The sequence below is a fragment of the Arachis hypogaea genome, chromosome 17 (assembly GCF_003086295.3).
Source record: "Arachis hypogaea cultivar Tifrunner chromosome 17, arahy.Tifrunner.gnm2.J5K5, whole genome shotgun sequence".
Classification (NCBI taxonomy): domain Eukaryota; kingdom Viridiplantae; phylum Streptophyta; class Magnoliopsida; order Fabales; family Fabaceae; genus Arachis; species Arachis hypogaea.
In genome coordinates this window covers 8055813-8083570 of record NC_092052.1, presented here as the reverse complement: position 1 = coordinate 8083570, position 27758 = coordinate 8055813, and the positions used below count along the sequence as shown (strand labels likewise).

Genomic DNA, 27758 nt, shown 5'->3' with positions numbered 1-27758 from the left:
CAACATAATCCCATCCCGCCCCATCATTCCCCCAAATCCGTGCCACGTCAAACCTCGTCACTACCATCCTTTTAGTCTCAATCAAGCCTACCATACTTAAGTTCTGTTTCTTTTTTAAGTCCTTTACCATTCTCATCTTCCCGTCACCCCGTAACCCCCTAACATTCCAAGAACTGAAATTCATTTAGAACTATGATGACACACTTGGTTTTTATTTTTGGGTCTGCACCGTCTCATCTTCGCCTTCTGTTTTTCCAACTTTCTCTTCTGAGCAATTTTCTCGTTCTGCACTTGAAGAATGGCCATAATGTCATCCTCCTCCTCATACACCACTGCCCCTGATTCCATTGCCAGTGCCAAAGTCAATTTATTTTCCATTATCTGTTCCTCTAGTCCCTGCTCATCATTGTCCCCTCCCGCTTCCTCGCAGTTTTCCTGCCCAGCCCCATCACCTCCCATGTCTTCCCCAACCTTCCCAACAGCCCAGCTCCCTCCATTCTCTTCCCGAATGATTTCCTGCCTATTTCCCAGTTGACCACAGTTCGTGCCTACCTCCCTGCGCCGTACAGCAGCACGAGTCTCCAGAGCCAGCCCATCAGCCGCAGTTAGGTCGTCTTCTCCAATTGCATCGGGACTGCCCTCCGTCGCCTACCTTGGTGCATCGCCGCGCCTCCCCTCATCGCTAACCCGATCTGGCAGGAGCGCTGCACCACTGACCAGTCCTGTCCCCCCATCCACAGCAGCGCCATCTTCTCAATCTGGTTGGTCACAGCCCTCCCCGCCGCGAACCGAGCAACTCTCTCGACGCCCTGCCCTTCGTCTCCCGCTGGCCCCGTCCTCGTCTCCAAGGAAGCTCCCTTCAGCGACGTCAAAGCGTTGCTGCACAGCAGGGGACGCCGTGCAAGCCAGCCTCGATTCCCCCTATCCATCTGGGTCATGTCCAGCATCCAACGGGTCTGGGCCCAACCCGTCACAGTTATAAGCTAGCCCCTTGCTTTTTGTCCTGGCCCAGCGCATTGAGCAGCCTTGATTTTTTTGTTTTTTTTTTTGTTTCACCTTTTTGTCAACTCTTTCCAGTCCATTACGTCTTGGAGTGTATAAACAGGTAACTGTCCTATCCGATTCGGCATCATAACTTGCCATATTATCACCCCCAAGATAAAAAATTCCCTGATTTGTGCCTCTAACATCTTGATACGTTACTAGTTTTCCGTAATTGTGATTGACACTGCAATTAATCCATTCATTCAAATAATCATCAGAAATTACAACTCTACCCTTGTCGTCTTCATCCCTCCTTTCCACCATCATCAGCAATCCTTCGTCGTGAATGGTCTCCTTAGAAGGACCCGGCACATCCCTTCCGACATTCGTAATTGCTATATCATGATACAAGGACTCCCAGTTGGTGGTTCCATTATCCAATAAATCTTCTTTGTACTGCATGTTCGACGCTTCATGCCCACACTCCTTTACCAAAACTTCATAAGCCTTAGAACCAACAATAATCTGAATCCTCTGTTGTATCACATCCATGACACACGTATCGATCCGTACACGACCTACCGTGAATGTGCTGCACAATTCTGTCTCTTTTGCACACCCAACTACTGCTCCCCATTGTCCTCCTATCCTCTTGAAAGTGTCAGCAGACCATGCGCAAAGCGGAACCCCGAAACATTCAAGCCACACTCTTCGAGATCCACTCCGCTCCGACTCCTTACACTTCCATACCCTGTGAAAAGCTTGTAGCAGAACATTCAACTTAAAAGTGTATGTTTTGTCTGCATGGAGAACACTATCAAACGTCAACAGAGCTTTACAAGCCCCCATTTCCCGAATTTGGATAACAGAAGGCAAGTTCTTCGCTACCATTTCCCTCAGCGATGCGAAATCAATGGGCTTCGTCGTGACCCCCACCAGGCTTCTTCGCAGCCATTCCAAATTTTCTACCTCCACTGCAGCTTCTATCTTAGTCATATCTGTCCTCCCCACCATGTTCTGCAGGTTTTCCTTCGTGCTTAACCCATGTGAAAGTGGCATAGTGACGTCTACCCCTAATTCCCCAGGTACCTTCTGAGATGATGGGTTTTGCTTGTCCTCTCCTCGGCAACCTTCTCCACTATCTGCAGTTTCCGACGTCCTTCTGTACTTCGCCTCTCCCACAAAGATCACCTTACCTCACAGTCTCAGCTGATTCATCTCCGTTATCGCTTTCAAAGCCCCTCCTTTCGTCGTGTAGCGTATGAATGCAAACATGTAGATGTTTCCATTTTTTCGTTTTCGGGAAAGATAGATATCATTGATGCGCCCAGTCCAGTTGAATAACTGATACAACTCTCTCTTTGATACAACTCTCTCTTTGAAATGTCTTCTGGGAGTTGATCCACAAAGATGGAGAAAGATTCGTGTTCCAGTCTTCGATACTCTTCTCTGTTCCAAACCCTAGGATCCTTACCATTTTCTTGAAACCTACCCCTCCCGGTGTTCCCCCCCCCCCCTCGCTCTCTCACTCTCTCGTTCTCTCATTATTTTTTGATCCTTGAAGCACAAATGTGTCTATTCAAATTAAAGATTATCAGACATAAAAATTATTATAAAAGGTAAAGATTGTGTAATCATTATACGATACTTTTTATTTAATCACAGGATACTCTTATTTTGTCAAAATGTTGAAATAATTATATTATGGGTAAAGTACTAAACTAGTCCTCTACGTTTGGATGTAATCCTATTTTGATTTTTAAGATTTAAAGTGTTCTATTTAAATTTAAAAAAGTTTTATTTAACTTCAATGTAGTCCTACTGTAAGGTCAAAATTAAATAATTAACAGAATATCTAATATGACAACAGTATAAGAACAAGATCGATAATTTAAAAAATAAGTACAATCTCCAGAACCACAAATAAATATGTCTAAATATGCTCCAAACAACAGTAACTGACAAAATAAAGATTAACTACTTAAAGAATAAACTACTATTATTTTTACTTATAAAAAATTAGAACAAACTCCACCATATTATCATGGCCCCTCAATTTCAAACTCCACCACCACCACCACTATTCTCTTTCAAGAGTTTGAACAAATCTTACCTTCCTCAACAATGATCTTCTTATTCTTATCATTATCATTCACAAGCGAAGCAAGTTTATTAGCAGCTTCTATCCTATCGTTCAATTGACCTATTTAAATACTAACAATGAAAGACTGTACCCAAAATAAAATGGGGTTGTTGCTAACGATTAGAGGATGGAAACAAGAGGACGATGCCGCCACCGCCACTTGCAGCCGTGGCGGAGCTGTCGACGTCAAAGATGGAGAGGAGCCAGCACATGTCATCGATGGAGGCTTCGAGGTAGGAGAGGACCTTGCGAAAACCTATGACAGAGATAATGATGATGACAAAGCAATGGAAGATGGAGCGGCGCTTGCACTTACAGACAAAGGATAAAACATGATCGTTCTTGGAAGCTTCGGCGGTGACACGGCGAACAAGGCGCAAGAGGGGGGCTGCCGGGGAAGGAGGCGGCAGAGGTGGCGAAGCAAACGAGAAATGGTGTGGAGTAAAAAAAGATTTGGATAGTAGTAAAAAAGTTAAGGATTTAAGTGGTATGGTGATAAGATTTTAGATTAGAGAAATGATGACGTGAAATAAAAAAATGAGATTATGTTAAAAAATATTTTAAAATTTTTAAATAATTTTTTAATATTTGAATAATTTTATCTATTTTTATAAATAAATATAATAATTTATTTATTTGTAAATACATTTGTTAATATTTTAAACTTTCATAAAAAAAATAATAGTTTACTCCTACTTAAAACTTAGAAGAACTATCACATAAACAACAAAAAGGTTTCTTCATTTCCTCCTAAATATCCTTCTTCTCCATCTTTCAAGTGTGGCAATAATAACCAATGGTAGGCTATGGAAACAAAGCAAGCATTTATAACCTGAAGAGTATTATATATATCAACTTGCTATATACTAAAAAAAGCAGCTATGCCACGAATTGCTTATTAGGGATGCTATATACTACTAAATAAATATAAATTATCGCTGGATAACAATAAGGTGCATTGATTTCATTGGTTATGGTTATGGTTAGTGGCGGAGCCAGAAATTTTATAAGAGGGCCAAATTAAATATAAAATAAATTAAAATAATATAATAAAAAATTAACAAAATATAATTTATAGTATATAGGTCAAAATTAATAATTATATTATATAAAAATTAACATTTAACTATATACTTTAAAATTTTGGTATTTTTAAATTTGTTTTGTGATATTTCATATAACTAAAATATCAATTTATCATCTGAAATAAATTTTGAAGCATTCTCTTTTTCAGTATATATAATTATATAATCTACTAAAAATTCATTTTTTATCTTTATTTTAAAGTTTTATTTTAATAATTTTTATTATTTAAAAAATCTATATAATTGTTACTATTACCAAAGAAAGAGTCAAAATAAAAATTTTTTTATAGTTGTTACTTTTTACATTAATACAAATCTATATTTTTAATAACTTTTAATTATTTATATATTTATACGTTTTTATTTTTTTAACTTATCTGTTAATTGCTACTAATATATTATAATACACATTATAATTTATACATATTAAGTTTCTAACATGTAAATTTATTTAGTGTGTTAATATACTAAAATATATTTAATCTATAATATATATATAATAAACTAATAATATTAATTTTTTTTTAAATGGGGGACCATGGCCACCTTAGGCCCCCTAAATCCGACGGTGGTTATGGTGATTTATGAAATTTTGGTAATATTTAAAAAAAATTAAAATTAAAATTAAAATTATATATATTTTTTATATTTAACAAATTTTTAATTTAAAAAAGTAAAATATAAAAAATGATTAAATTAAAAATTATTATTAACTAATAAAGAATATAACTTAGTTTTAGTTATATTTTTAAAATATTATTAAACTTTTATAACAACTAATTTGCAACAGAAATTTAAGGACAAAAAACCTTATTAAGACATGGGAGTGGAGAATTTACGGAAATCAGCCAAAGTGAATTCCTAGACACCATTCTACCAGAAGGAAATATTATATAATTCGAAACGACTGGATTCGAATTAAGATCACATGTAGTTCGACGTGACTTAACTCGAATTACATGCATGCATGAGCACCTAGTAGTTCGAAACAACTTGTCTCGAATTAGCTTTGAATAATTCGAATTAAGTAAATTCGAATTACTAAGATAGGCTGAACGTGAACATAATTCGAAACATATTGTTTCGAATTAGTTTGGGTTTGTAATTCGAAATCAATTGATTCGAATTATATATATATATATATATATATATATATATATATATATATATATATATATATATATATATATATATATATATATATATATATATAGTGCGAAATTAGTTGATTCGAATTACAATGAACCGGAGCTCTATATATATATATGCTGTGAACTGAGGTTGCTCTCAACAAAGAGGAGAGATGGTCAGTGAGGATAGTTTTCTAGTGCTGGTACACCACAGAGGCACGATTAAGAGGAAAACTCGGTCTAGCGTGAAGTTCACTGATAAAGATCCCCTATGTATTATTGTGAGGCCAATAACCACCTATGATGCTCTCGTTAGCTCTGTGCTGGAGAAGCTTGGTCTGGTAGGAGTTAAAAAGGTTTAAAAAAATTTTTACCGCATCCCAACCACGGTGCTCCATGATACCGTGAAGTATGATTGTTTCACGATCGGGAGAGATGAGGATTTGCAGGTCATGTTTCTTTGTCGTAGGCAGTTTCCCGAGGTAAGGACACCAGAGTTGTTGGCAAAGTTGGTTGATGTGGTATCTAGCTCGGGCGGTTCAAACCGGAATCCCAATACTATAGCCACGGTTGCCGGCTTGAGCTCGAGACCTACGGTTGCTTCATCATCCGTTCCTGTGTATGAGTCACCGATGCAGCCTGTTGCCTCCCCATCGTTTGCTGTTGATCTCAGCGGCAATGTTGGAGACGAGCTTCGAGATGGGGAACATCTTCCGACCGAAGAGCAGTGTCCTACACCGGCTGGTGTTGGTGAGGGTTTGTTTGATGATCCAGATGACGACGATGTCGAGCCGGATATGATCGCTGATGAGAGCGGCGATGATCTTGGAACTACTGATCCGAGAAGAGCTACAGGTGGATCTAGTTCTGGCACACAGCAGTACCCACCATATTTTTCATCGTTGGACCTGGATGCAATGAGGCAGGACGATAATCCTTGGCAGGCCGCTAGATTTGGAGCTAGAGATACGGAAGGGTCTGCAGGTATGACGGAGTTCCAGGTTGGCCAACAATTTCAGGATAAAGACGAGGCGCTGTTGAGTGTGAAGACTTACAGCATCCGCCGAGGGGTCCAGTACAAGGTCGTTGAGTCTGACTACCGCAGGTATGTGGGAAAGTGTTCTGAGTTTGGGAATGGGTGCACATGGTTGATTCGGTTGAGTCTCCGACAGCGGAAGGGCATCTGGGAAGTGAAGCGATACAACAGACCGCATACATGTCTCGCCACCTCCATCTCCAGCGACCATAGGAGTCTGGACTACCATGTGATAGCGACATTCATTATGCCAATGGTTAGGGCTGATGCATCCGTCAACATCAAGGTGCATCAAAATGCCACGGCCGCACACTTCGGGTTCAGGCCTACGTACAGGAGGGTATGGATGACGAAGCAGGAGGCCGTTGCCATCATCTATGGGGATTGGGATGAGTCGTACAACGAGCTCCCTCGGTGGGTGTTAGGAGTTCAGCTGACCATGCCTGGCACTGTAGCTGTCCTCAGGACTTCCCCTGTTCTAGTTGGGGGACAGGTGGACGATTCTCAGGCTTATTTTCATAGGCTGTTCTGGACTTTCCCTCCTTGTATCGCGGCATTCCGTCATTGCAAGCCGTTGGTGAGTATTGACGGCACCCATCTATATGGCAAGTATGGGGGAACATTGCTAGTCGCCATTGCACAGGACGGAAACTCCAACATACTCCCTGTGGCATTTGCACTAGTTGAGGGTGAGAATGCTGAGTCATGGTCTTTCTTTCTCTCCCACCTCCGTGAGCACGTGACACCTCAGCCGGGTCTGTTAGTTATTTCAGATAGGCATAACGGCATCAAGGCAGCGCTCGAGGCTCCTGATGGGGGATGGCTACCTCCGGCTGCATACCGGGCATTCTGCATTCGACACGTTGCAGCGAATTTCGCCCTAACCTTCAAGGGAAAATATGCCCGGAGGCTTCTCATTAATGCCGCATATGCGAAGACCGAAGTGGAGTTCGACTACTGGTTTGACATTCTGCGCTCTGAGAATCCGGCAATGTGTGACTGGGCGAACCGAATTGAGTATTCGTTGTGGATCCAGTACTGTGATGAGGGTCGGAGATTCGGGCACATGACGACCAACATTTCTGAGTGTGTGAATTCAATCCTGAAGGGGGTAAGGAACCTCCCTGTGTGCTCGCTGGTGAAGGCCACATACGGAAGGCTGGCTGAGCTATTTGTCCGTAAGGGGAGGGAGGGCGAGGCTCAGATGCGTACCGGACAACAATTCAGTCAATACCTAATAAAGTGTATTGAGGCCAACCTGAAGACAGCCAGGTGCTTCACGGTGACTGTTTATGATAGGGATAACTCGGAGTACACCGTGGCAGAGACGACTCCGACAGGTTCATTCTCACTTGGTACCTACAGGGTCTCACTAGGGTCTCAGACTTGTGATTGTGGATACTTCCAAGCACTTCGTTTCCCGTGTCCTCACGCATTGGCATGCTGTGCTTATTCACGTCTTACTTGGTAGCCCTACGTCCACCAGGTCTATCGCCTTAGTTCGGTTTTCGGTGTCTATCAGATGGGATTTACACCTCCGATTCCGGAAGGTTTCTGGCCACCGTATGCCGGGCCTACCGTTATACCGGATCCGAACATGAGGCGTGCGAAGGAGGGTCCTCCAAGGTCCACACGCATTCGCACCAACATGGATGATGCAGATCCGAACCGGCCAAAGAGATGTGGCCTCTGCAGGCAGCCAGGACACACTCGTCGGAGTTGTCCGCAAGCCGGACGACCCACCGGGACAGCTGGGAATGAGTAGGAGCGTTGGTGCGTCTGTTTTTATTTATTTTATTATCAGCAGATGTATTTTACTTCAGTTATCAAGCAGTGTTCTACGTGGAACTGAGTTGTAATTTATAAGTGATGAAACTTGTAACTCGTACCACATATGTATGTTGAATGTCTTTCTAATTACGGAGTTAACTTACTTAAACAAACTACACAATCTCATGGGATGACTGATAATACATAACATAACATCAAAGCTAAATGCTGGATGAACAAATACATTAACGAAACCATACATAACAATGATAACCAACAAAGAAGGTACATAATATAAACATAACAGAAACGACATACACCACTATCCCTAAATCATCTAAAGAGGTGCGACCCCGTGAAACACCGCCGTGGAACCCGTGTCCTCTGACCTCTCCGTATCATCGGCTCCTCGTCCTCAATGGAGTCGCTGTCGTCATCCGGAGCTGGCTGTGTCGGGGTCCTAGGCGGGACATGGACGGGTCTGGATGATGAAGGGCCGGCAACTGAATGTGACCCCATGGTCTGGGCCGATGCAAGTGTCCCACCAAGGCCAAAAGTAGGCACAGGAGGTACCGTGGCTGGCTCGTTCAGATCTACACCTAGCGGTGCCTGTGTCACTGTCGTGTGAACCCGTCCTGGTGTAGCCTCATCCTCCTGCATGATGGTCCGGATATCCTCAAGGAAATGCGGTCCACCAAACTCGGCGACAACGCCATCACTAGCAAGGAAGTCTGGAAACATGGAGCCCGGACTCACCCATGGAGTACTCTCCTGAAGGGTCTAATCGTCACCGGGAACACCGACGAAATAATCTCCAAGAGGTCCACCCCCAAGCCTAGCGTCAGTGTGACTCGTAGAATCTCCCATACCAGATCCATACCACTCGCCATGATGGGGCCTATCAACCCCCGCTGCGTCACCTCCTCCAGCTGCATCCCCCCAGGCTGATGGGCACCCTCTCTAGGAGCAGCCCCTCTCCTCCTGCCTCGACGACCACGTCGTCTCCCGCCACCCCTAACTGCATCTTCGACGTCATCCATAGCATGCTCCACCCAATTCCACTCACGCTGGCTACGACGTGTCCCGACTCGAGCTCTCCTCTCAATACGACGTCTGTCAGGAACATCATCGACTCGGTCCATCTCTGGAACTCGGCCTGCACCCCTCTACGTCGCCTCCTCTGGAATAGGAATACCTCTCGGATCCCCCAGGAGCATCTCTGGCGATAGGAACCTCTTTCCGTGCTGATGCCACCATGCCAAGAAATCATGCGAGTGACCGAGGTCGGCCACGATGTCGAACTGTAAAATGTGCTCCGCACGCTCCTGCCAGTGAAGATGCCAGTCAGGTAAGTGCGATGGGAACCAACGGTCACCTCCTCTCCCGTCCTTCAACATCAAGAAGTCGATGTTCAGGGCGGGACGTGGTGGGGGCTGAACGCCGCCAAACTGGGGTAGAACTCTATCAACCTGATGCCACTCGACCACCGCGAAATAAATCAGGGACGTCACACACCGCCATAACATCGTATGCTGAGGCTCCAAGACCTCCGGATGGACAACCTGGATGACGTCTACTGCGCTATAGGGCATCCATATGAACTGAAAAAAACCAAGTAAAAACAATTTGATAATTATGGTACAAAATATAAACTGAAAGGACAACTGGATAAAGATATGGGATCAGCGTACTTACATCGCGAGGCTGTAACAAGTCGATCTTCAGGCGAGCCATCTGTACCCGAGGTCCCTTGTTGCTAATCCCAGGATTGTAACCAGACCATCTGCGTAAGAAGTTAAAGATGTTAATGCGTTCATGGGTCACTTTACAATGCATGAAATTGCTTGCATAATCACAAATAAATACAATAAGCAAACATAATACATAACAATAACGGTACCTCGAGGCAAGGGGCCAGCTAAACGCCTCATACCCAGTAGGCCTAAAAGAAGGAAACCTCCAGAAGATCCAAGACTGCAGTAACTGTAAAGGTCCAGCTAACTTCACAACATGTCTGTTGGCGACCCAGCACATGCACCGGTACAACCATGCAAGGGCCGCCGACCCCCAACTGTAGCCACCCATCTCCTCAAGCCGAGCAACATATGGTAGCCATCTGATGTGTATACGATTGCCGGACTTGTCGGCAAACAGCTGCGTGTCCAATAACATCATGATATAGGCACGGGCAAAGCGCCTAACTGTCTCCTCATCAGCCCCCTCGGGACACTCTCCAAATGTCTCCTCGAACCAGGTGCAGTTCACTGCGAATTTCTGAACTTGGTTCTCGGGAGGTAAAACACCAAGCAACTCATGGAACCACTACCAAGCTGGCCTCCCACCCTCAATGTAAAGGTGGAAGTCTGTCAGGCAACCACTGACGTAATGTCCGTCCACTGGCAAACCCAGCTAGTATGCGACGTCCTGAAGCGTGATGGTGCACTCTCCGAACGGCATGTGGAAAGTGTGTGTCTCAGGCCGCCACCTCTCGACGAATGCGCTGACTAGGGGCTCGTCAAGTCGAAACCATCTGTCGTTCAGTCTCGCAAGATGGTACAATCCGGCCATCTGCAAGTACGGAACGTACCTCTCATCAAGACGCATCCCCTGCTGCCGCCTAACGCTGGATATGCAACGCCGAGACTGGGCAGTAGATAAACCGCATAATTAGAACAGATGCACAAACCACTAACATATACAATTTACTTCATACAGAACCAAAAAATAAATCGTGCAACGCAACATATAGTAAACCAGCGATCGACATTGTATACACAGACAGCTAACATAAACCACGTGCAAAAACCATTAACAAATACAACAATCACTAACAAGTAAAACCGTTAACAAAAACCGCTAGCATGTACCTCTATCATAAACCACTAACCTAAACCACTAACTGTCACTAAAACCACTATCCAAAACCATTAACAAAAACCGCTAACAAGAACCAATTACAAAAATCACTAACAGAAACCACTGGCCTGCACCACTATCCTAAACCGCTAACACTCACCTAAACCGCTATATAAAACCATTAACAAAAACCACTTCCATACACCACTATCCTAAACCGCTAACACTAACATAAACCGCTAGTAAAAAACATTAACAAAAACCACTTGCCTACACCAATATCCTAAACCGCTATCACTAACATAAATCGCTATAAAAAATCGTTAAAAAAAACCACTAGCCTAAACCACTATCCTAAACCGCTATGACTATCATAAACCGCTTTCATCAACTACTACCATAAACCACTAACCAAAAAACACTATCAACAGCGCAACATCATAAACCACTAACCTCGTCGTTGATCACCCCGGCGATATGAGCAACTCCATCCAAGCGATAAAGCCTCCCAGGATCGTCCCCCATCGCCTGAATATGCCGCTCCGGTCTAACTCGGCCCGAATGTTGGTCGTTTTCTCTGGGATTTGGTGGGGTATGGGAATGAGAAAGTGATTCGAATGAACTTGGTTCGAACTACTTATATAGCCGAAATCCTTGTAATTCGAATCAAGTAGATTCGAATTACTTTGAGTCACCAAGTTCACCTAATTCGAATCAATTTGATTCGAACCTCACTCGTGTGCCATTCTCCCACTAATTCGAATTGATATAATTCGAACTACACTATCCTAATTCGAAGTTTATTGTCTCGAATTACTAAGGAGTTTTACATGCATAATTCGAATCTTATTGATTCGAATTACGTTGAAATGGTTCTTGAAAGTAATTCGAATCAAATCATTTCGAATTACTTGGAAAATTGATTCAAATCCTATTGATTCGAATTATATAAAAATTAGTTCTAGTGGATTCAGGTTTTAAATTTTGATTTGGTTGATTTGGGACAAAATGAGCTCCCCTTGACTCATTTGGATTTTTTGCCCGAAATTTAATGCGACAGAAATGGCGGGGTTGACGGCAGCATCCTATATATGCATGCGTGGATCCTAATCTCCACATCCATGGTACCTAAAAGAAATTTTAAAACTTAAGAAGACTTGTTAGTGTTGGCTAAAAAATTTAGTTATAAAAGGAACAATATGGTGAAATACCTAAATAAACTATGGTTAAATACGTGAATTTCTTGAATATATTGAAGTTTGGGGTGCTAGAAAAAAAAAGGAAATATAATTTATAAAAAATAAAAAATAAAATGGAAATTTATATATTAATAAATAATAATACGATATATAAAATGATAGATAGATGCTTGTGTATAGAACAAGTAAATAGAATGCTAAGAAATGAGGTAAAGTGTTTTAATTCCTAACAAATAATCCCCATTTTCTCCTACAAGTGGGAAAAAAATTTGTGACATGCTTTTATCAGTTTTATATTATAAAATCATTTCTTTCAAAAATTTAATTTAATAAAAAAATATATAAATAATTAAATTTCTAACACATTTTTGGACAAATTTTTTTTATTTATATAAATTCTTGCATAAGTTTTTTTATTATTTATTTTATATTATTTTTTTCTTTTCATCAGAAATAATAAAAATCGAATTCTAAACTTTTAAGGTTTAGAAATTTTTTTATTATGTTATAAATTATTTTTTAGAAAAACTTAAATTAATAAAAAATCATACCTAAATAATTATATACCTCTAACATATGAAAATTATTTTTTTTCCTAAAAATAATAGTTTGTTCATAAAAATATTAAAACTACCAATGTGTTAGCTGAGCTGCCCTAGTTATAATGAAGTTTCAATTCATGCATGTCTCTTATGAGTTGGTGTCTAAATTTTGCATAACTTACTTTTTATAATAAATTTTGATTTTTTAAAAATAATTTATTATTATATCTTTTAAATTAAATATTATTTTGAGAAAAATCCAAATCAGCCCCTGACAATTACCTCGAAAGACAACGAGGCTCCTGACAAAAAAAAACTCCAACTCGGCCCCTGACAAAAAAAAATCCAACCCGACTCCTGACAATTACTTCGAAAGGACAACGAGGCCCCTGTCAAGGGTCGGATGGATGGGTATTCACTCTATTATTTTTTAACCTGTGGTCCATTGATGACTTGCTAATTGGCTCAACAATGTTTGTCAGATACGCTTGGTGCTCCATTGATGACCCGTGCGCCCGTACAGTTCAGTAATGCATTCAGATGACTTCTCGCCATTTATCATATGAGCCTCCCAATTCTAAATTATACAACACATCTATTTATATACACTAAAAGTTTTATCATTATCCAGCTATAGCTGAGATTCGAACCTGAGATGTGGCTTCTGCGAGGCCAACTAATTGGCCATTGGTGCAATGCCTCGGCCACTCTACTCTAGTGATTAAAGATTATAAAAATGTGTTTTTGGTTTTTTGACTAGGTCTGGAAACATTGCTCTTTTTTTTTTGTCATGAAAACATTCGTTAACATTTAAAACGAGATCACATTAGAAGTGGGCCAGCTAGGTTTTTGGACTTGTATATTGAGATGACACATGAAGCCACCGCGACCATGTTTAATACAATGCTCAGAGATTTTCTTATAAGTTTGACATTTTATTACTCGTGTTGCCCATTTAAAATGCTGCACATTAAACTAAATGTGCCCCTCTTCCTGTCCAAAAATATCTCCCTCTATTTTTTGTTTCCTTCGAAGTTTGTTTGCTTCCTTCCATTACAAAATCGCAAATTGGGTAGCATCCTTGCATGTAAATTATCAGGACTAAAAGGAATTGAAGCTGTCCAATCCATCAAACCCAAAAAAAAAAAAAAAGGAATTGAAGCATAATTTATTATTTAATGTACAGTATATTTGGTGTGTTCTTTTGTTGTTAAAAAAAAATAATAATAATAAACACATATATAGATGTTGATAGTTTTTAGAAAAATAATATGAATTATGTTTGTTTTTTACTGAAGTTAGATGGAGTTCACTCACATAAAAACATCTAAAATATCTTTTTTTTTAATAATTAAAATTTAACAGATATAATTGATTATACTATATTATTTTATCAAAATTAGGCCAAATAAATTAATTTAACTGAAAGAATCGTAAATTAAATTTTGATTTGGTCTAAATTAATATTATTTTTATAAAAAATAACTACAATATTTTTATTATAGAAAATAACTAAAATACTCCTATTATATATATTAATTTTAAGAATCATAAATTTTAGTCCTTTATTTACTTTTCTGTCGTCGTAGGCTTGAAATTTAAAATTATATATATATATATAGGGGTATTTTAATTATTTTTTATAATAGAGATATTGTTGTTGTTTTTTATTAAAAAAATATTAATTTAAACTGGTTCAAAATTTAATTTATTGGCTTTTCAACTAAAGTGATTTATCCGGTCTAATTTTAATAAAAATAATATAATTTAATCGATTATATTTATTGAATTTTAATTATTAAAAAATATCTAAAAAAAAAAGATGTTTTTGGACATTTTTATCTAAGTAGTTTTTAAATTAGATATATTGTATATTTTTTTAATTTACATCCATGGACTAAGAAAAGTCAAAGCCTGGTTATGCTCTTGAAAATCTCTATAAAGGACGATTCACTACTACATACTAGTTCACAGAAAAAACAAACTTCACACAGAGCTAACAATAGCTTTCAAAGTAGCAAGGTCTCAGTCTTTTACATCCATCAATGGCTGCTGAACGAGGATTTGGAGATTTGCAACCTTCCATTTGGAAGTATGAATATATTCAATCACTGAGAAGTGAATATAAGGTATATAGTATTATATATGTTTTTATATCCAACCATTAATATTTATTTAATTAAAATTATAATGACAATAATTAAAATTATTTTATTTAATATTTATATTTTTATGTATATAATATTTATAGATATATGTTTATTATATATATAATCACATAATTATTTTAATAATAATTAATAAATATTAAATAAAATAATTTTAGATTATTTGAACTTATTTGTTTATTATCTCTCAATTATTATTGCAAAATTAATGCAGGAAGAATCATACATAAAGAAAAGGGAAGTGTTAAGGGAAGAAGTAAGAATGATGCTTTACAAAGTGGAAAATCATGTTCATCAACTTGAGCTTATTGATATATTACAAAGACTTGGAGTAGCTTATCATTTTAAAGATGAAATAAAGAGCATTTTGGACAACATTTACAACATGCAAATATTCAATACGAATATTTTGTATACTACAGCACTTGGATTCAGGCTCTTAAGACAGCATGGATATGATATATCTGCAGGTTTTCATTAAACCCTTATATATAATCTGATCCCCTTTTTAAACATGAATAGTTTTTAGAGTCACTAAAAAAATATATTTAGTAGAACAATTTTTATGTTTATTCATTTTTCCAAAAAAATTATATTAGTAGTTTTGACAGTTATTGGTTGTTAAAATAAATATTTAAAAATATTTTTGAATTTATTATTATTAAAATAAAAAATATTTAAAAATATTTTTTCACACTTTTTATCAAAAGTTTTAATAAATTTAAATTAGAGGACATGCCATAAATATGTGGATGTAAATAATAAAAGGAAAAAGATTGAAAATTAATTTTTGTTCAATAATCAATAATATTTTCTTAAAAAAATTCTTTTCTTTTCCTAATTTTTACTCATTTATTACTTTGTTCATCGAATATTATTAGTTAAAGAAAAAAACAGTGTTACATGATTAATAAAATTTTTTTTTTTTGTTAATTAAATTTTAAATTTTAAATTTTGAATACTAAACTTTAATAGTATAAGATTAAGATGTTAGTCTAAAATATTATTAATATTAATAAAAATAATATAATGATTCCTAATATTTTTTAAAAGATATTTTTATTAATAAAACAGATAATAAAATAAGTGAATATATAGCAAATTCCTTGCAATAATAGTGATGGCATGATAGTTGGATATAGTGGATAAAAAACCATGGCAAGTAGCTAGTACAAGTGTTAATTTGTGATCCACACAATTATTGTTGGATATAGTGGATAATATACGTGTGACTGTTCATCAACTATATATAATTAAGGGTCATATGGAGACAATAACAAATTAAAAATGAGTCTAAAATATGTTAAGATTATCTTATTTTATATTTTTTAGTTATTATTTATTTTATTTTATATGTTTGAATATTATTAAAATAATTATGTAATATTAAATATAATAAGTATGTAACTGTTTAAAATGTGGTAAACATTGCAACTAGCTTTCACTTTCTAAATCATTTTACATGGCATCAAAGATTTTTTTACTAAAATATATGAAGTTCAACTCTTGTTAACAATGGTAACATATTGGAGTTTCTTACATGAAATTTATAGGAGCTTCTTACATGAAACATTTATTATATATGCCACACTTTATTAGTAATTTTTAACTATGTTAATGATGGGCTAACATTGAGTGATTCAAATGAAACGTTTGGAACACCAATAGAATGAAAAATAGTTTGAGACAAGATTACTATATACTCCTAATATTTGGAATATAAGTAATAGTTTACCCTTTTTTTTTTTTCGCTTCTATTTTTTATCTATTTTTTCACAATATCTTTTTCATCTTTTTCTGTATAGTTATCAATTTTTTCAAAAGTTACACATTTTCCTATTTAACTACCACATTTTTCCTCAAAATTTTTAATTATTAATTACCATTATTTAAAATTAACTAATTAAAAGTTATTTACCTATATATTTTTTTAATATTTAACTTTATGAAACCCAATTACGGTTGTACGTACAAAAGATATTTAAAAGCAAGTACATAAGTATTAACCTTAATTAAATTACTATCTCTTTTTATTGTTGTAGATGTGTTTGATTTCTTTCTCAAAGAAACAAACAATTTCAACGAACATCAATCTTCACTTGGCATTGAGGGAATTTTGTCACTATATGAAGCCTCATTTTATTTAGTAGAAGAAGAAACTATATTAGATGATGCAAAAAAATATAGTTCAAAAATTCTCAAAGAACATGTAAAAAGAAATGATGATGGTAGCTACACATCCCTCTTAATCAATCATTCATTGGAGTATCCATTGCATTGGAGGGTGCCAAGATGGGAGGCTCTTTGGTTCATCAACACATATGAAAAAAGTCTCAATTTAAATCCTACACTTCTTCAGTTTGCTAAATTGGATTTTAACATCGTTCAAAGCATTTACCAAGAAGAGTTGAAGGATATGTCAAGGTAATAACAAGAGATTATGAATTTAGAAAAGAATCCCACTAGAGAGTCGATGGAATATTTGTACAATGTGTACAATGAGCTATTTATTTAATTTGACCCAATATGAATTAAAAAATGAACTTCCAGGATAAAATACTACTAATTTCTCAAACATAATACACCCATGCTATCCAGAATAACCATCTGGGTATGAAAAATAATAAACATCTGATATCCTACTGAATCGAACATTCCTATACCTCCATTGTACACATTGTATAGATACTCCATTAGCTCCCTATACTTCCTCTTTAGAAAAACACATAAATACTAGCTACTATTTATATTTCTATTATTACAGTATTTTTTAAACTTGTTATTATTTGCTATCATATATAAAATTTTAATAACAAATTTTATTATTTTTCAAATATGAGTTATGATCATTATTTCAAATATTGTGTACTAACCCTAATTATTTTTTTTATTGTATCTTTAATTAGGTGGTGGAAAAGAACCAACTTAGCAGAGAAGTTAAGTTTTGCTAGAGATAGGTTGGTGGAAAACTTCTTTTGGACCGTGGGAATAAATTTTAATCCAGAATTTGGTTCTTTTAGAAGAGCTGTAACAAAAGTCAATTGCTTAGTAAATACAATAGATGATATGTATGAGATCTTTGGCACTTTAGAAGATTTAGAGCTATTTACCAAAGCTATTGAGAGGTAAGTATTATATTATTATTATTATTATTATTATTATTATTATTATTATTGCTAAATGATATTTATTTATAGGTTTAATTACTCTACTGGTCCCTATAGTTTCGCAAAATTTTCAATTAGGTCTCATACTTTTTTTTTCTTTTTTTTTTTTTGGTATTACTTTTTTTTTTCTTTTAATTGAGTTCTTGCACCAATTTTTTTTTTAATTGGGTCCCTACACTTTTTTTTTTCTTTTATTTAGGTCTCTTTACCAATTCTTTTTTTTTTTAGTTGGGTCTTTATAAAATTAAGCCAATTACTACTAAGAGGGACTTAATTGAAAAAAAAAATTGGTACAGGGACCCAATTAAAAAGAAAAAAAATATAGGGACCTAATTAAAAATTTTACGAAACTATAAGAACCAACAGAGTAATTAAACCTTATTTATATTATATAAAATTCTTATTAATTCATAAATTTTCGTTCATGAATTCTAGATGGGATATAAGTTTTGGTATGGACAACCTTCCATACCACATGAAAATGTGCTTCCTTGCACTCAATAACTTTGTTAATGAAGTAGCCTTCGAAAGTCTACAAAATAATGAAGTTTATATTGTTCCTTTCCTTAGAAAATCGGTAAGTATATATTATTTAATATAATTTTTGCACAATAATTACCTTTGTTGGTATATATATATATATATATATATATATATATATATATATATATATATAATTCGTTAACAAAAGATATAATAAGCCATGCCTGTCATGCAAACCTTTTTACAAATTGAATAACTTTTTTTAATTAATCCAATTGTTGAATCACCTACATTATCTTAACTATTATTAGGCATATATATGTAATAATTTCATAAAATTTGAACATTATAAATAGGATTGTAACCCAATATTTTAAAACCAAATCCTCAATCAAAATAAAGTTTAATTTTATGATGAAGTAGCAAATTACTTTCAAGTTTCGTCAAAATTTATACAACTTTATGGTGAAATTTCTTAATAATTATGATGACATACATATATAACTTCTATGTTGCAATTTCTTAATTAAAAATCTATTTAGGACCTGTTTAAAAAATTTTAAAAATTATTTTTTATTTTTTATTTATGAAAAATAGTAGTATTAATATTTGGTACAATTTTTTAAAATAAAATTATAATTTTTTAAAAAACTATTTAAGTACTTATAGAAAAACTTAAAAAATAACTTCTCTCATAATAAAATTTTTTTATTATATTTTTTTAAAATAAACATTTTTAAAATTAAAAAAATAAATATAAAATAATTTATTTATAAATTATTTTTAATATAAATATTTATTATTTAAATTATTTTTTAAAAAAATTTAATTAAACTGTGTATCTAAACCGGCGTTAATATCATTTTGGGCTTATTTTTACAATTTTTGACCGCTTTTAATTTGTTCAGTGGGCAGATTTATGTAAGGCATATTTTGTTGAGGCAAAATGGTACTATAGTGGTTATATACCGACTTTTGAAGAGTACTTGGAGAATGGTTGGAGATCTATAAGCTCACATGTTCTTTTTCTTCATGCTTATTTCACACTTCCGAATGCATTAAAAAAGGAGCAATTGGATTCCTTAAAAGAATATCCCAACATGATTCGTCTTACGTCATTGTTTTGCCGCCTTGTTAATGACCTTGGTACATATAAGGTACGGAAACTAAAATATCTTCTTCTATTAAAGATGATTATTCATTGGAACAAAAGAATTGTCTTAAAAAAGCAGCACTATCTTCTATTTTACTTGTTAAACTTTTTTATTTTTAACATTTTTTAAGATTTATTTTGGAAGTTTAATTTAATTCATTAATAATTTAAATTTTTTTACCACGCAATCATTCATTTATATATGTTATTTTGAATTGTTATTTATGTAATATATATATATATAAAATAGTTATTATTTGTCATTATAACAATATATAATTAAATAGAAATATAATATTTTTTTATAATAATTAATTATATATTAAAATTAAATTCTCAATTTAAATAATATATTAATAACTGATAATATAAAATATTTTATGCTCTTCTTCGATAATATATACAGTTATGTCCATCATTCCATTTACTTGAATGATAATTCAAATCCTTGAATTTAATTTGTCAGTAATTTAAAATGGTTTAACAATGTTAGTGTATCGATTATGCTACGTTTTTACCGAAATCAGCTACTAAAATTAGTTATTAGTATAAAATGTATATTAAAATACAAATATATATCAAAAATAAATTAAACCACACATATATTTATACACAAATATATTAATGATTGATTTTAGTGACTAATTTTAGCATACGAATAATATTTTGTATTTTCGTTGTTGATGTTTAGCGTGAGAAAGAGACTGGAGATGCTCCTTCATCAATTGAATGCTACATGAACAAAAGTGGAGCTTCAGAGGCAGAGGCATGTGAGCATGTTAGATCAATTATAAATACACTCTGGAAGAACATAAACAAAGAAGCTCATCATTCTTCTCTCTCTCAAGATTTCATAGACTCTATTTTAGGCCTTACAAGAATGGTATTAGCCATGTATGATCATGGAGATTACCATACTTTTCAAGATTCTGAAGCCAAGAGTGGTATATTGTCATTAATCATTCGACCAATTCCTCTTACATGTTAATGTCTTTTGTCTATGAACTACTAAAAAATATAGCAAATTATTTACAAATTTTTGCCTGCGAATTATTTTCACATGAATCTGCAAGTAATTTTTCTGTCAGAGAAAAATATTAGTTGCTGATTTTAATGTGAACAAAATTATAAATAAAAACAAAATTCAAAGGTAAAAATCATAATGTTTCTATTGTTAAATGTGTGTGTGTGTTTAACATTATTTGAATAAGACAAGATATAAAGGAACAAATAAAAGCACATGAGAATTAGATGCAAGAATGGTGGATGAGAGCAAGTAAGATTCTATTTGAAGACTTGCTTCATAAGGTGTTGTTGCTTTATTTGTTTGTCTTTATAATCTTTTTGTATTTTGCATTTAGTTTTTTCATCATTTGTTGTATTGTGGCTTGTGTTCTATCAGTGTATCTATTGTAATACCTGCTCTATAATAAAGATGTATGTTGCTATTACTAAATTAATGTTCACTGAAATTCATAAATTACTTTACTCAATTTAATTAATCATTCTAATCAAGTTCATTTATACTACACAAAGTCAAAATCCTTATTCAATTTTTTTTTTCTATAAAATCGTTACTCTATTTATAAATATTTACAAAACTAAAGAAAATAACCTCACTAAAAAAATTAGAAAAAAGTAAATGAAGAGAGTTTTGTCATGCTAAATTAGATCCGACAATAATACAATTTACATTTGTGAATATTTAATCCACTTCAATATAGTTAAAACAGGTTGATAACTCAATTTATAGCAAGTAGGATTAAGTTTGAATACCAAGCCAATCCTATCCTCTCAATTCACATCTTATTTAATATATAACCTGAATGTTCCTAAAAATATATATATACATATAATAAATGAGTAAATATTTGAATTCAAATTCTTATCTTTTGCATGAATACATCAAATACGATGAGCGAGTAAAGATTTAAATCCAAATTTCTGTCTTTTATACAAATACATAATGCCACTAAGGAAGCAATTGATCAATTCACTAATCATAAATATATAATATTTGATACTATAAATTATGGAAGAAGGACTAAATATTGTATCAGAGTAAAAATAATTTTTTTTTTTTTTGCAAATCGAGTAAAGTAAGATCGAGAGATTTAGAGTGTGAATAAATTTCGAGTTGAGAATTTAAATTCGCTAATAGGATGAAGGTAAAATTTAAGCTCTACTTTATCCTACTTATGTGCCATTTCTATGCTAAATGAAGGATTAAATAATTAATACTTGATATATATATATATATATATATATATATATATATATATATTGTTTTCGGGTGTGACCTGTAAACTCGATCAACCAACCCAATATGGCTCAATCCAAACACACACTACAAAAAATTATTAGAACAGTGATCGATTTTAGCAACTGAAAAAATTAGTGCTAATAGCGACTGATTTAGCGATCGATATAAGATTTTTAGGACAAAAAAAAATGTTGGTCGTTAAATCGGTCGCTAAGTTTTATTCAGCAATCAATTTTAGCGACCAACAAAAATGGTCACTAATAGCAATCGGTTTGGCAACCAATAATATTTTTCTTTGACCGAAATGAAGTTGGTCACTAAAATTGGTCGCTATTTTTTATTTTAGCGACTGATTTAGCAACCAAAATAGAAAAATTTGTCTTTAGCCACAAAATCGGTCGCTATTTTTAATTTAGCGACCGATTCAGCAACAAAAAAAAAAGGATAAAATTAGCTGGTCGCCAATTTCGTCGCTACGCTAAGTTAGCGACCAATTTTAGTGACCAATTATAAAATGTTGTTATAAAGATGTTGATCGCTAAAGTGGTCGTTATTTCTAAATTTAGCGATCGATTCGGCGACAAAAATATGAAAATAGTGTTATAAACTAATCGGTCGCTAAATCCATCTCTAGTTTAAATAAAAGGGAAAGTACTCAGTTACTCTAGCCCTATCCTAGCCACACTATCTTCAGATTCCTCACACTTCTCACTAACCCTAATGTGACCACCGTCTGAAGCACAACACCCTCTCTATTTGCGCCATTGTCGCCTTAGCTGCCGTCTACTGCCTGAAGCCTTCAACCTTCTTCGTCGCTGGCTCACTATTTCTCACCCTTTTTCTTGATAGCTCACCGTCTCTCACCTTCTTCTCGATGTCAAGCTCTTATGATTTTTCTCATCTCGATCTCACTCTAAAGATCTCTCTCACCTTGATCTCGATCTCACTCTCCACTGTCGCTTCTAACTCGCACCCCTTTTCTTATTTTTCCGTCGTAAGAAGGTATTCTCCTTCTCTTCCCATCGATTTGAGTTTTGCTATGTTTGATATGTTTTTTGTGTGCAATTAATATTTATATCTTTTCGCTGATTTTGAAATTAAACTTCGAATCAGAAAATAAGCATATAATTGTTGTTGCAAAATTTTGCTTCTTGTTGTTGCCTATAATCTAAGGAAGGATTTGGTGCAGCATGGAGAATATGAGTGCTTGCTAAATATCGTAGAAGCATGTGTCATTAAGTTGGTAAGAAGTTAAGAGATTAGGAATTTATCACTTGTCACTTAATACTGATTATTAACTAACTAATTAATTAATTGGACGTTTCTTTAGTTGAGTATGAGGATTGAGGAGTATATGGTTTGTTGAGAAATAATGTTGTTAATATGTAGATGTAGTTACAAATTTTCTTAGTCACTACAAGAAACATCGTTAAAATCGACGGCTTAGCCGTCGATAATATTAATTTTCGACGGTAAAATGAACGGCGGAGGTGGTCACTATAAAGCTTGTCGATTTTTCAAAATTCTAATAAAATCGACGGCTTGCCTAGCCGTCGATAATAATTTAATAAAATCGACTGCGTTACTGTCTATAATATGAGTTTGAGAATTTTATATTCTTACTAAAATCGACAAGGTTGCCGTCGATATTATTATATAAAATCGACAGTGTTTTCGTTCATTATATGCTTACTAAAATCGACAACGTGACTGTCGATATTTGATCCAATAAAATCGACACAGTTGCCGTCGATTTTATTATTTAGATACCGACAAATTCTTTGTCTATATTTAATTTTTCTTGTCTATTTTAAAATTAAAAAGCGACAATCATTCCGTCGATTTTAATAGATATGTTTTAATTATTTTTTCTATTTAAAAAATAGTAAACAATTAATGCAAATAAATATAGAAATAAAATTTATATAGAATATAAATAACAAGACAAATAAACTTTTAAATATAAAAATAAAATTTATACTAAATATTAGATAATGAGTTTACAAACTTATCAAAATAATAAATAATCCTCTAACATAAAAGACTTAAGACAAGATAAATAACTAAACTTAGACTTATATTCGTTTAAATTGCAATCCACTAATAATACAAAATATTCAAAGTAAAATAATTAAATAACCTACTCATACTCGTCTAAATAATCATCCGAGTCATCAAGATCGTCAGAATCATCCGAGTCTAAATAACCTAGGCCTCCCCTTTCGGCCTCGGCCTCGGCCACGGCCACAGCCACAGCCGCAATCTCCGTCTCAAACAACCATATTTATTCCAGCTTTTTAAATTTTTTGATGTGGGGGCTGCTTCTCAATACTGTATTAAAAGGTAAGACAGAAAATTAATGAGATTAATTTATCTAAAAACTAACAAGAATGGTTCATGCAGCTTTGCAAAGGAAAAAAAGCAGCTCCTACAGTAAAATTTAAAAGGATTCAGGTATAATTACAAATAAAACTGCATAATTTCAACAATCAGTAGGCTAACACTAACTGTGATTCATTCATTACCTTGGCAACAAACAGAATAGTCTTTAGTCTTCACCAAGAGCATCTAAAATTGGTTGTGTAATTTTCTCAGCTTCTTCCTACCATTAACAATGACGAGGAAAGGAATTGAGTCAAAAGAGTTTCTTTCTTTGGAGATAAAGTAGAAAAGTAATTTGAACAAAATTCTAACCCTTTTAGGATTTTTCTGATCATCAATGTATAAAAAGTAATCCTCCACAGGAGAAGCTACAACTAAATCACTGAAAAATATAAACCAAGGATTAATACACAGGTTAGTTCAAGTTGCAGAAATGGACCACAAGGAAATAAACCAAGGATTAATACGCAGGTTAGTTCTGGAAACATAAAGTTACAACTTTTTAGTCACAGCCTAAACAAATGGGGCTAAAACTACCATAGTACGGCTAATACAAATTATATAGACATTCGACTACATTAGCAAAAGTATTTGACTCTAGCTCCTACCATCTTAATAGTCTTCCAAATGCAATCAAATAATGTGTATTTTTTAAGCATTTCATACATATGCTTGTACTTTTAATCTTTTATTATGACATCAATAGATGACAATCTCATTAGCAGGTATAACCCTCTTCAATAGGAAAGTCAAATGCAGACTTTGAGATGGAACTCATCTTGCTTTAATGCTATTATATGATTCCAGAGCCTTAATATAAACACAACCAAGAAGGATACAATCAGCAAGAGAAAGATGGTGATAAAGAATGTAAACTTCGGCAATTCGGTCCTTCCAAATTCCAATTGTACTTCACCCTCAACTGGATTTGACTCTTAGGTTTTTCCATTAGTGGACGAACTCATTGAACCTGAAGATAAACCCTTACCTTGAAATAAGACCAGTATTACCCTTCCTCAGCCGAAACTTTATGTACCTGTAATAGAAAAGAATGCAACCTGCAAGCAATCTAGCAGCTAAAATATAACAAAAACAATTCAAATGACATGTGTATAAACACCAGAATCTTAAATTATATCAATAGGCTATAACTGAATTCCACAGCAACATGGCATTGTGGCACCAGTTGCAGTCAACAAGCGCCGTCATTGTTCCCTATCATTAGCACATTCCAAAACATTCATCAATGTTCACAGAAGACAGAACAAACCATAACAGGGATTAACTAACTGCAGTTTCCTTCAACACCAACTCCAATGGCATATATCTAATCAGTTATCAGTTATAACTCCTAGCATCAGGGAACAACCTCTCTTGAACACTTTTACAATATAATTTTCTTGCCTTATTCACATTACAGTTTCAAATAACATTCAGACATCAAAGCATTGTAAGTATCAAAAGTAGGTTTATAAACTCTTTCAATCACATCACACGACACAACACACTGTGAGCATTTTCTTCATCACAAACTAGTAATGCATCAACTATTTACACCATAGAAATTATCAATAAAAGAAATTAAGCTCACAATTCGAGTGATAATGCGATGGAAAGAGGTCATAAGCCTAATATTGTTACCTAAAAATGCAAGATATGATTCTTCCCTGAAAATTTTTTATTGATGAAAAAAATCAATTGAAGAACGAAAGAGAGAGAGTAACTGATTTTGATTGAGCACGGTCAATTGAAGGCAGCAGCAACAACGGCACAGAGAGATGAAGCGATTGATGAAATGTGATGAATTGATTATGCTAACTAGGTTTCAGTGATGCGATTGTTATTAACAAATGCAAATTCAAAATTTCATTATGAAAATAGTAGATACAACAACTGCAAAAATAAGTATAATAATCAGAGAGACTGAGAGGAACTTATATGAACAGGATGGCGCGGCGGCAGGCGCGACAGCGGGCTCGGCGGAGGAGGAGAAGAAGAAGCTCTGCTCTCCGACGAAAGACGGCGGGTTTTCTCAATCGTCGGAGAAGAAGAAGCTCTACTGATCTGCTCTCTGCCTCTCTCCGTGACGGTGACTTCCTCTCTGGTCTCTACTCTCAAGCGTTGGAGAAGAAGAAGCAACAGCAGCTTCACTCTGAACTTTGAGTCTCTGGAGGTTTGGGGTTAATGTTTGGGAAATTGATTGAAACGAAGGACGCGGGTAATAAACGCGGGCATAATTTTTTGTTAGATAAAAATCGACGGCAGGTTCGTCGATTTTAGTTAAAACAAAAATTAACCTATTAACCATCAATTTTATATAATAAATTTAAACCGTTCATCCTATTGTAAAAGAAGATCTCCATCGTTAAAATTTATCGACGGCAAAAAATTGTCGATATTTTAATTATTAAAATAGACGGAAGATCCGTCGATTTTAAAGAAAAACAATTATTATCCGTTCCTTTGTCGGCAATGTGATTGGAGGGAGAAGGTGTTGAAAGTTGCTAAAATAATAGACAGTATTGTCGTCGATTTTAATATTTTATTTTTAATATTTTCTTGTAGTGAGATCGACACTGTTTCTGTTTATAATATGAGTTTGGGAATTTTACATTGTTACTAAAATCGACGCCATTCACGTCGATTTTAATTTGAAAAAAAGTAACGCCTTTAGCGTCTATTTTATACATTAAATCCACACCCTTTCTTTTATTTAAGAAAGCAATTTGAACTGTTTAAATTTATCGACGGAAAGGTTGTCGATATTTTAAATATAAAAATAGACGCAATGTCCGTCGATTTTAAAATAAAAGTATTTTCGCCATCCGGTCCGTTGACAATATGACGATAGTTAATAGGAATTTAATGCATCATAAAAAAATCGACGAACAGGCCGTCGATTTTATTATTTTATTTTTATTTTTTATTTTTTAAAATATCGACAGCAAGCCGTCGAAAAATATCGACGGGAGAGATAGCCGTCGATTTTTTGCGGCGATAAATACGCTTTTTCTTGTAGTGAGTTATTGTTTGCATAATTACCTAATTTTCGTTATACTTATTTTAGTATTCTTTTATTGTAATTGTATGGATTTGTTTGTTGCCGTTGTGTTTATCAATGGTAATTATAATTGAAGCTTAATATGAAAAATTACTAAACCAATATATTTTCCTCTGAGAACATGGTTCTACAGCACACATGAATATTGCTCTCATACCATTAGACTGCTTTATAGTTTACCTCCTTTGCTGTAAAATAATATATCATGATCGCAGGATTTTTCATTTAGATTTTTGGTATGTCAATTTTTTCATTTGGATCTTGATTTTTATGTAATTATTAGATTTTTGTTATTATGTTTTTAATTAACACATTTCGAGAATCTATGCAATTAAA

At 34.4% G+C, this 27758-nt stretch overlaps 2 protein-coding genes and 1 long non-coding RNA gene across 3 annotated transcripts; 1 reads left to right on the top strand and 2 right to left on the bottom strand.

Moving 5' to 3' along the window:
* Nucleotides 1-9314: 9314 nt before the first annotated feature.
* On the bottom strand, nucleotides 9315-11529 carry LOC112762720 (protein MAIN-LIKE 1-like). Its single transcript, XM_025808576.1, has 5 exons — nucleotides 11458-11529; nucleotides 10862-10930; nucleotides 10049-10422; nucleotides 9844-9931; nucleotides 9315-9749 (listed from the first exon to the last, which is right to left on the bottom strand). The coding sequence occupies exons 1-5, from the start codon at nucleotides 11527-11529 to the stop codon at nucleotides 9315-9317; spliced, it is 1038 nt and encodes a 345-aa protein (XP_025664361.1).
* Nucleotides 11530-14688: 3159 nt separating this feature from the next.
* LOC112767113 (myrcene synthase, chloroplastic) lies at nucleotides 14689-21172 on the top strand. The gene is made up of 7 exons (XM_025812995.3): nucleotides 14689-14874; nucleotides 15128-15383; nucleotides 16956-17337; nucleotides 17820-18038; nucleotides 18516-18657; nucleotides 19472-19720; nucleotides 20408-21172. The coding sequence occupies exons 1-7, from the start codon at nucleotides 14791-14793 to the stop codon at nucleotides 20702-20704; spliced, it is 1629 nt and encodes a 542-aa protein (XP_025668780.1). The 5' UTR covers nucleotides 14689-14790; the 3' UTR covers nucleotides 20705-21172.
* A 2761-nt stretch (nucleotides 21173-23933) lies between these two features.
* On the bottom strand, nucleotides 23934-26611 carry LOC112766073 (uncharacterized). Its single transcript, XR_003184098.3, has 4 exons — nucleotides 25350-26611; nucleotides 24674-24743; nucleotides 24505-24581; nucleotides 23934-24310 (listed from the first exon to the last, which is right to left on the bottom strand). It is a non-coding gene; the product is annotated as an uncharacterized lncRNA (long non-coding RNA).
* Nucleotides 26612-27758: the final 1147 nt, after the last annotated feature.

Bases quoted from the DNA above. Each gene is read 5' to 3' on its own strand.
- LOC112762720 (XM_025808576.1), bottom strand. From the start codon at position 11,529: ATGGGGGACGATCCTGGGAGGCTTTATCGCTTGGATGGAGTTGCTCAT. The intron at 10,423-10,861 runs GTATGAAGTAAA...AACCAAGTTCAG, and splicing joins ACGATTTATTTTTTGGTTCT to AAATTCGCAGTGAACTGCAC. The intron at 9,750-9,843 runs GTAAGTACGCTG...GGTTTTTTTCAG, and splicing joins ACTTGTTACAGCCTCGCGAT to TTCATATGGATGCCCTATAG.
- LOC112767113 (XM_025812995.3), top strand. From the start codon at position 14,791: ATGGCTGCTGAACGAGGATTTGGAGATTTGCAACCTTCCATTTGGAAG. The intron at 15,384-16,955 runs GTTTTCATTAAA...TTATTGTTGTAG, and splicing joins TGGATATGATATATCTGCAG to ATGTGTTTGATTTCTTTCTC. The intron at 18,658-19,471 runs GTAAGTATATAT...TAATTTGTTCAG, and splicing joins TTCCTTTCCTTAGAAAATCG to TGGGCAGATTTATGTAAGGC.